We start from the raw sequence: 9,596 nt of genomic DNA, 5'->3' as shown, positions 1-9,596 counted from the left end.
TTTCACCTTTGGCTGGTGAAAAGGAGGCCCCAAACAATAGGGGCCGCTCAGCTGGAGATGGTGGAGTCTCATGGGTTTGGGAACTCGCTCAATCTCCGCTCGTTTCCTCTCTGACTCACCGTGTTCATTTGAGGCCACCTAAAGGTTCATTTGTCCACCCCCCTCCTTCTAATATCACAGAAGTAGTCTTGCCTGTTATTGCCTTGCAGCCTTTGAAAAGTAAAGTTGCTAGAGAGACAGGCAGACAATGTGTGTGTGGGGGGTTACTTCTGTGGAAGTACTTCCTATTAGCCCACAATGGTTCATACATTATAAAGTGCCTTTGTATGGAAGCTATTTCTATGCTAAGTAAACTTGTTGTATTTGTGTCTTTCATCCACTTTCACTACTAGATCAGATTTACTGCAAATGTGAAAGATTTGATTATTTTTTCTTTTGTATACACTATTAACTTTTTAATGCTTTTGTTAGAAAATACTTGTATTCATATATATGCATATAAATGTAATATTTATTTATTACTTGAGTGTTCTATGGGGGTGGGGGTGTTCAGGCTTCTGTCAGGTAACACCCCCACCCCCCCCTCTAGAACCACCACCACTGTTGCCATTCATGACTTGTAAAAAAAATCTGATTCTGGTAATAATTAAAGAAATACACATTCAAGTAATACCAGTTTTCATCCAGGCCAGTTTTATTTTTATTTTATTTTTTTATGATGCCACCAGAGGGCAGTAGCCTAATAGACACTTTATTTTTTTTCATATAGTTAAACTGAATAAATCAATTTTTTTGTATTAATAATAATAATGTTAATAATAGCAATAATAATAATAATAATAATAAACTATTATTATTATTTTGTTTCTATTTTCATTATTTTATTTAAATTGTCCTGCAATTTCGAGCATTCTGTCAACTCGTGAACAGCTGCAAAAACAGAAAGGGAGAGACTAACATTTATGGAAGAGAAAAATGTCAGACTAATTGAGACGAAGCTCCACCAGTACAAACGAACATTCAAATAGTCATAAAAAGGAACAAAAGTGTGTTAAAGTCAAAAAGATACAGTAAGTGTGCTCAGTAATGTGAAGAAGTTAATATAAACAGAAGTTGAGCAACAGATAAAACTCTCCGATTCGCGCGCGAATTGTTCTTTTGAACCGATTCTATCTTTGATGATTCGGTCGAACGGATTCGCAAAGAGTTTTAAATCGAGTGAAACTGGGGATTGTAAGAAAATATTGGAACAATCTTGATTTTAATATCGAAAAATATTAATATAATTAATTATAGGAATTATTAATCATATTTGGAACCATTCTTTACGTTTAACGACATTGTTGGAACAACACATTTGATGCATTTTATATAGCTTCCTCTATATGCAAACTTAGTTATTAACAGCTACTTTAATATAAACCCCAAACGTAAAATGCCCCGCAGCGACATATGGGAACACTTTTCAAAGATAACTCAAAAGAATCCGTGAAACGGCTCTTTGAATCAATGTCATTGACACGTGTCCGAATGAATCGATTCGCGAAATAACATCCCGATGCTTGTGTTCTGACACACACACACACACACACACACACACACACACACTAACCACCACAGAAAACTTTCTGCAATTTTACATTTTCCCCAAAACATAGTTTAGTGTGTTTTGTTAAATCTTTTGGTTTATGAGGACACTTGAGGCGTTCTCATAACCCACGTTTATAGCATAATTACATATAATCTAGAATAGTGCTAGTGAATAGTCCTCGTAAACCATATATACCTGAACACACACACACACATACACACACACAGGGAGTGAATGTTGAGTCCTGTAGAGCCAATGAGCTGGGACCGGATACGATATATCCTCTGGGACAACAGCTACTCTGTTCACCCCCTTCACTTCCACATGACGCCATTTACAGAATAAACCCGACCTCCTCTCCGGAAAGAAGAAAAAAACAAGTGCAGAAAAACTTGAAAGCACCACAGTGTGTGCAATGCAGCCAAACATTCAACTTGCGCACCGCAACGCTTCTTCTTGAGAAACTATTCAGCCCTTTTTGTCTTTATGAACTCGGCTAATTTTGTTGGATTTTGGAACTTATTTTCTTTCTGGTTAAATAAGCGGTTTACCCACCTAAGTTAAACTTATGGTGCTTTAACCTGCGTTCTACTTGGAATTAAATTCTGACGTTATTTTTTTCGCGCGACTAAGGGGACGCGAGCGTATTTGCGATCATCGGGATTTTTGTGAATGAAATTCCCAATGAACTGAGGACTAACCAAAGAGAAATTCCTACTAGTAGGGTATAGTCTTCAAAGCACAAAATAGGGGGTTGAGGTGGTGAGATCACGGTAAGTGCCCTGTGTTAACTTTTTGCGCATTGAATTGTTGCGGCACTTTTTTTATTATATTTCATAAAATTTCTATATTAATGTTTCTTCGTGTTCTTCGTGACTTTTTCCAGTGCAAATGATCCGCGCCATTCTCGCAGCTGTGCAAATAGTTGCCATACGGATCTGTAGGCTACCCTGCGTACTTTGGGTCTCATTGAAAAACGTCACCTACAGTTACGCATTTATTATTAAACACTTTAGTTTTAAAAATTGGGCTTATATAAATTTTAGCTGGTGTTGCAATTAAAAAAATAATAATAATAATTATGTACTGCATGCAACCTAAAATTAACTTAAGTACTGTTATAAAGTTAGTATGCATGCTGATAATCAGATCAAGAGTTGAAATAGAAGTGAGGAGATAAACAGATGTTTAACAGACATTTTGCTGATGGGGCCTCCCCGTGGAAAGAAAGATTGTGCATTGATATGGTAATTTGGGGTAGTGTTATTTAAATTGCACTCAACTGGTGCTGAGTGTCCCGGCTAATTTGTATGGTTTCATTTTATTATTATTATTTATTTTGTATTATTATTCTCAATATATGTGAATATTAAATTTTTCTATACGTTCGTATTTTTGTCAGAGCTCCGCCCTCTTTAACAGCGTCAGCAGGGGGCCTATGTATTTGTGCACATCATGATGTATCGCCTGTGCACGTGAGCGGCAAGATATTAAACTTGGCGATTCGAAATGAAAAACTTCTTATTTTATTTTTAGAAACTTAGTGCGACGATGAGTTTTAAATACTTCTAAGAAGTTATAAGTGAAAATGTCAACTATTAAATTGAGCTGAAGCCTCTGACGACATTAGCCGGACTATATGTCATTATTACGTCGTTATTATCCTTTTTATCAACTTACAGTTGTTTAGATCACTTTGAAATGTTGTGGTATATGACTTTGGCTCCTTAGGACAAAAATAATAGTTGGATTCTTTAAGAAAAAACTTTTGCTTTTAATACTTGTATCTTTATTATATTATATAAATGTATATAGGAGGCCAATATGCTATACTGCAATGTATATAACTAGTTTATAATTCCAGTGTGCTCTACAAGGAATGAGCAATGAAAATTCAGTTGGTAATGTTAAAATTGGCAACACAAAATTGTTATAAAGCAGTATGTTAATATTTAAGACCAAATAAATATAACTCATCTGCAAATAAAAAGAATTCCATCTGCTTTACAAATAATATTGCCTTGCAATCAAATCAAAGGCATCTATGGCAAGGAAAAAACTCCCTAAGTTGTTTGAATGAATGTAGAAGTTAAGTTAAGAGAAGGGTTGTCAATTATAGGGCATAGACAGGAATGCATTTTGCAATAGTCTCAAAAGATCTCACTTGTTGCGTATCAACATGGAAGACGCTTGTGTAGAAGGCAAACAGTACCCTATAATTAATAAGCAATAAAGTTCTATAATAAATGGTAGAATGTTCTGTGCAAAGAGACCTTAATGTACTTTTAGCCTTATACTGTGTAGCACTTTTAGAGGAAAAGTTGGTGTCTACTCAATGTTCCTTGTGAACTTGATTGCTGCAGGTGGTACAAGCCTGCCCCATTGATGATCAGCCTTCCAGGGCTGTAGAGGTGGGGAGTAGTTGGGAGATTTGCATAAAGGAGCATGCCATCTGCATTTTCTGTTTGCCTGGCTCCTGTGATTTACATATGGTTAGTTTATGGGTTTTTACTTCCCTGTACGCTCTCGTTTAACTGTCTGCCTTCCTCACAGGACTTCAGATGTGTTCAATGCCAGCCGGAGAGTTCCCACTTCAGAGTAAAGATGGAGACGAGAGCTCAAAATGGCAGCAGCGGCTCCTTTGGCTTGCTGCGAGCTGTGCGTGACACTAGCAGACCCCAGGCTGGGGACCCGGAGCCTTTGGAGGGTCAGGTGCTCTCACTGGACGAGATAAGGACCATCCGAAGCAGCAATGAGTATACAGAGGGCCCAACGGTGGCGCCCCGGCCGCCGGCCTCCCAGCAGAAAACGGACTCGCAACCTTCTAGCCCGACTTCCACCACCTCTAATGAGCTCTCTGAGCACAGAATCTCCCCGAGGGTGCAGAGAGTTTCTCAAAATCCTCAACAACCCCCTCAGTCGCCGAGGAGCGCCGTAAGCAGATCCACCAGTGATGGTTCATGCAGTAGTGCGAGGGCCAGTACAGGCAGCACCTCATCGGAGCAAAGACTTTTGGCGAATGCAAGTGGGACAGGTGATCGCATTGTGAGGGTGCAACCTAAACGTTCAGACCTGAAACAAGAGGAACTCAAGCCTCTTGCAGTGCCTGGAGTGAAGGAAGATGATAGGAAGCACTCAAACCGGTGTGCTGACTGTGGTCGCTGCAAGTGTGAAAGGTGCACCTGCCCTCGGACTTTGCCTTCTTGTTGGATGTGTGGTCGCAGGTGCCTTTGCTCTGCAACAACATCGATGGACTACGTCACTTGTGTTTGTTGCGTCAAGGGCCTCTTCTACCACTGCTCTAGCGACGACGAGGATGTGTGCGCGGACAAACCTTTCTCTTGCACCCAGTCACATTGTTGTTTGCGCTGGTCGGCCGTAAGTGTCCTGGCACTGTTCTTGCCCTGCCTCCTTTGCTACCTTCCAGTGAAGGGTTGCGTGGCGTTGTGCCAGACATGCTACGACTGCACCAATCGACCAGGGTGTCGCTGCAAGAACAAAGGAGTTGACATATAAAGGAAACTTAGTTCGTGGAGTAGCACTGCAAAGATAGCCTTATCTGGGACGATCTCAACGCACCCAGAGCCGTGGAAATATCCGCAAATTGTTGTAGTTTTGGCACTGTAGACCAAGAGGTGACATTGGATTGGAAAAAACTTGTTTGAAGTGGTTTGCTTGTTTGTTTGTTTTGCTTTTCTCTTAGTCTCTTTCTTTCTCTTTTACTCTTTAAGAGGTGGAAATGTTTGTTGCGACAACTTTCCTCTGTCATTTTCATTTAAACTGAAGTCCAGAATGTTAGCCCTATTGACATTCAGTAATATGACTGATAAAGGTGACAGACTCTCCTAACTAACTGTTTGTGAATAGTATCTGCAAAGTATGTAAATTAGCAAATGAGCTCTTTTCTGAGATATTTTATTTTTGTACATATAATATTTCAACTGTGAAAAGCATTGTGCCAAACCAGAGGCACCTTGACAGATCCATATATAAGATGCATATATAAAACTTGTATAGTGTTGTACATTTGTTTTGAATGTACGTCAATCACTTTTTTGATATTTTGCCTTATAAGAGAGACCTTACATGAATTATCCCTACAGCTATACTTGTAAATTGTACAGTGACCCTAAGAAAAACTTTATTTTCTAATTTCAAACACATTGTTTAGTGTAAAAATATTTATTTGAAGTTTTATTATTTTATAAAGTAATATTTATTTCGAGACGCATCTTTATAGACATCACCCCAACTTTGAGACAAAAAACCTCCTCTGTTGTTGCTGCAAAAAAGGGTGACAAGGGTGTCAAATCTGATGCATATGTTCACTATAAAATAGAAAATATATTAACGTTTTGAAATTAAACAATGCATTTGCTGTGTTCTTTCTGTCCTGCTGTTGATCTTGTTTTTAGCGTTCGAGCACAAAGACCCATTTAGAAAATCTTGTGAATTTTCCTTTTCAATCCCCTTTGTTTACCCGATGGATCTTCTGTCAGTGTAGCGTTTCACTTTGCGTTTATGATGACACAATGATGTTCAAACGGAGCTATGCTTCATTTTCGTGGTCATCTGAAAATAAGCCATTGAAAGTGATAGTGTTTGTTGGCAAATCAGCAAAGTAGATGACTTCAATAAACAAGCTGCTCAAAATCGAGAGATATTCTGTCTCAGTGTACAACCAAATGTTTCAAAAGAGAAGTTATAAGTGAACATCAATGCACATCATTCTGAAATGCACAATTGCGTATTTGGTGAATAGACTAAAGTGTTCCCATGCTCATAAAAATGTTTTTGAAATGTTAAAAGTCATGGAAATGTCTATAGAGACTAAACGATTTTCTAGTTATGCCTGGAGTTGCTATTTGTGTGTGCAATTTCTTGACAATTCTTTTTTTAAATCCTTATCTAGTAATCACAGCTGGAAAACTCTCAAAACTGGATAGTGATTGGAAAGTTGAGGAACCCTGTCATTAATATTAATATTTTGGTTCTGTTTCCATCATCCATCAATGTTTAGTCAAATGCACAGAGTCCTTCAAACAGAATCTGTTCTTGAAAACTGCAGAATTGTAGGAGTTTTCTTTTATGTTTTATGTTACTGAACATGTTTGCAGATCTTCAGTTATATAATAGTCATATTGAATTAATAAGACTGAAATTAGGCCCTTCAAATACCAAAAGAACATGCCATTAAATAAAAAGCTCCAAGTTATAATTACCACTAATTAACACCATTACATGGAACTCAAAATAAAGTAGTTATTCACCATTTTGTCTGATAAAACTACCCAAACATACTGATCACAGATCAAGATCCACCTCTGTTCCCTCATAAAGAAGCCCTGATCTGGAGCCAGACCTGCAGGGGTAACTTCCAGCCTCTCCTGCCAGCAGCGGATACTGGCTGCATTTACTTCCATGGGAAACATCTGGCACTGGTTTAATCATTGAAGTATGTGAACCACTAGTTGACATCAAGAGGATCAGAGATTGTTACTGTTGGCAAGCCGTTGTTTGCTACGCTCTCTCTCCAGTCCTCTCTCTTGTGTCATGAAAACTGCCCTGTGGGAATATTAAAGAGTAGATATGCTATTCGCAGGATGATTTATCAATTCTGCTTTTGAAGAAGTTTTCATTCCCTTGACACTCTGCAAAGATGAGTATGCGCATGCAAAAAATAAATACAAACAATAACTCAATTTGTGTTATCACAGCTTTATTTCAACAATGGCACACAAAAAAGCCAAATAAAGCTCTAAACAAGTGTTCTCAATTGGTTTTTCTTCAAGACCCAAATTTTACATTGGGCATCAAACGGCAACCCAACACAAAAATGGCAAATTAGAAATAAAAAAATTCCTAAAATCAAACATGGGAAATGTTTAATATTGCTTGTCACACAACCTGTCCATGTTGGCATCTGCCTAACTTGGTTAGCTTCTACCTAACGAAAAAAAAAATCATGAGTATGATAGGATGTCCTACCTTTTAAGAACATCATAAAAGTTGATAAGCCTATTTTGCTGTCCTAACTATGCATTTAGCATTGTTTCCCTGGTGTCCATGGCCTTATCAGAACAAATCTGAGACCCATTTTTGGGTGCGATCCACCAGTTAAGAACCACCGTTCTACACTAAGTGCTTTTCAATGATTTTTAATATTCCTTTGCAGCTTAGTTAATATAATTGATAGAAATATCATGTATAGGAAAGTGGTTAATGAAATAGTTATTATGTTAATCAATATATTGCAATCTTGAAATGTATGCATGTAAAATATAAGGAACGTTCCGGGTTCAAGTCAAGTTAAGCTCAATTAAAAGCATGTGCAGCATAATGTTGATTTCCAAAACAAGAGTTTTATTCATCTCTCCTTTATTTAAAAACAAAGAAGCAAAAATCCCGGTTACAGAAAGGCACTTACAATGGAAGTAAATGGAACCAGTCCGTTAACGCTTAAATACAGACTTACAAAGTATAGCCACGAGACGTAAACATTATTTGTGTTAACATGATTTTAGTGTGATCAAATTGCTTACTTACCATAGCAGTGTAAAGTTATATCCAATATTAAAACTAAAACCCTCTTATCCCAGTATTGGATATAAATGAAGCATAGACAGTGATATAATGATTAAGTGATTTCACACTAAAATTATTTGAACGTATAATACCTATATCTTTTGGCTATACTTTTTAAACTATGTGTACTTTCATGTTTATGTAGTTCATTCCCATTGTAAGTGCTTTACTGTAACTGTGAATTTTGCTTTATTTTATATAAACTAGGGGTTAGACTAAATTAATTGCAGATAACTTTGTACAAACTTCACATTACATTGACATTGGGGCAACGGAACATGAGGACAGTTGCATTTCAGACCTTCCAGGGAACGGCAATTTTTCGCATGCACAGTAAGGGGATTTAAGTGTTTTCATTTGTTTCAGTGTGGATGAAAAGCGTTCCAAAAACGTTGTTTTCAAATGTATCCTGGTAAATCTAGACATGGCCTGAGATTAACTTGTGTCGAAATGGGAACATTCCTTTAAAAATCTTTTTTGCATTATAAAACAAAATATTAAACCCAGTAGCATTTTTAACATTTCACAAATTATAAAACAATAAATATATTCACGAACTTTGTGAAACATGTCCATTGGTAATGTGAACTTGATACATCCACTAAAAATGGCTCAAAAAAGTGAATTTAATTCTGATAAAAGCTCTAGCATAATTTATTTACAGGTGCCACATGGTTTGATATTTTGTTATCCAATGCAAAACCATTCAGACTTTTTTAAGTGTGACTTAAATGTCCAAAAGTGTCCAAAAGACATTTTTTGAGCCCACTGTAGCTGAAGGCTACCATAAGAGCAATATAGTCACACAGTAAGAGAAGGCTTTGCTTTTCCCCCCTTTCTTTCCTGTGACATGATATGCACTACTGGCATTCGTGCTGTTGGTTCAGCATGTTGGCGCATGTTTGTTATTTTGCCGAGGGTTTGAGTGACAGGCAGCCAGCTCTCACCCCTCTCCACGGATGAGCCCCCTTCCTCATTTATGCCGCGAAACCATTCCGATTGCTCGAGTGTGTAGTTTTCCGGCTTGCCTCCCACCCATTGTTTTAAGCTGTGAATGGCAGGGCACCGACAGGGGGTTGCTTGGCCTAAGAAAGTGCTGTAAAGGGTTAAAGACATTACTTTAAATGACAATGGGCCAACAGTTTACCCCCACATCCGAACCCTTGTGTATTCATCGTCTTTTCAAAAGCCCTCAGTTATTTCACCGCCTCCTAAGCCTCTTCACCTACCTGCTTGGTATTCACACAGGGCAGCCTTTGAGCGTGTTTGTGTATGTGTGTGTGTGTGTGACAGCACGCACGCGCATGTTTCATACTTTGCGTGCGAGTGTGCAGCAGCCGCTAAATGTGTTGTTATGGGTGCAGGCAGCACAAAAGAAGGATAGATGGGGAAAAATGACACCCTTTTGATAGAGCTGCAG

General features: G+C 38.1%; 1 protein-coding gene across 1 annotated transcript; it reads left to right on the top strand.

Annotated features, from left to right (window-relative positions):
• Positions 1–1,923: 1,923 nt before the first annotated feature.
• Positions 1,924–6,242, top strand: spry2 (sprouty RTK signaling antagonist 2). Its single transcript, XM_052126973.1, has 2 exons — positions 1,924–2,364; positions 4,145–6,242. Exon 2 carries the CDS (start codon positions 4,196–4,198, stop codon positions 5,105–5,107), a length of 912 nt encoding a protein of 303 aa, XP_051982933.1. The 5' UTR covers positions 1,924–2,364; positions 4,145–4,195; the 3' UTR covers positions 5,108–6,242.
• Positions 6,243–9,596: the final 3,354 nt, after the last annotated feature.

The sequence above is a fragment of the Xyrauchen texanus genome, chromosome 5, assembly GCF_025860055.1.
Source record: "Xyrauchen texanus isolate HMW12.3.18 chromosome 5, RBS_HiC_50CHRs, whole genome shotgun sequence".
Taxonomy (NCBI): domain Eukaryota; kingdom Metazoa; phylum Chordata; class Actinopteri; order Cypriniformes; family Catostomidae; genus Xyrauchen; species Xyrauchen texanus.
The sequence above is the reverse complement of the archived record's forward strand: the minus strand, read 5'-3'. Positions and strand labels throughout refer to the sequence as shown.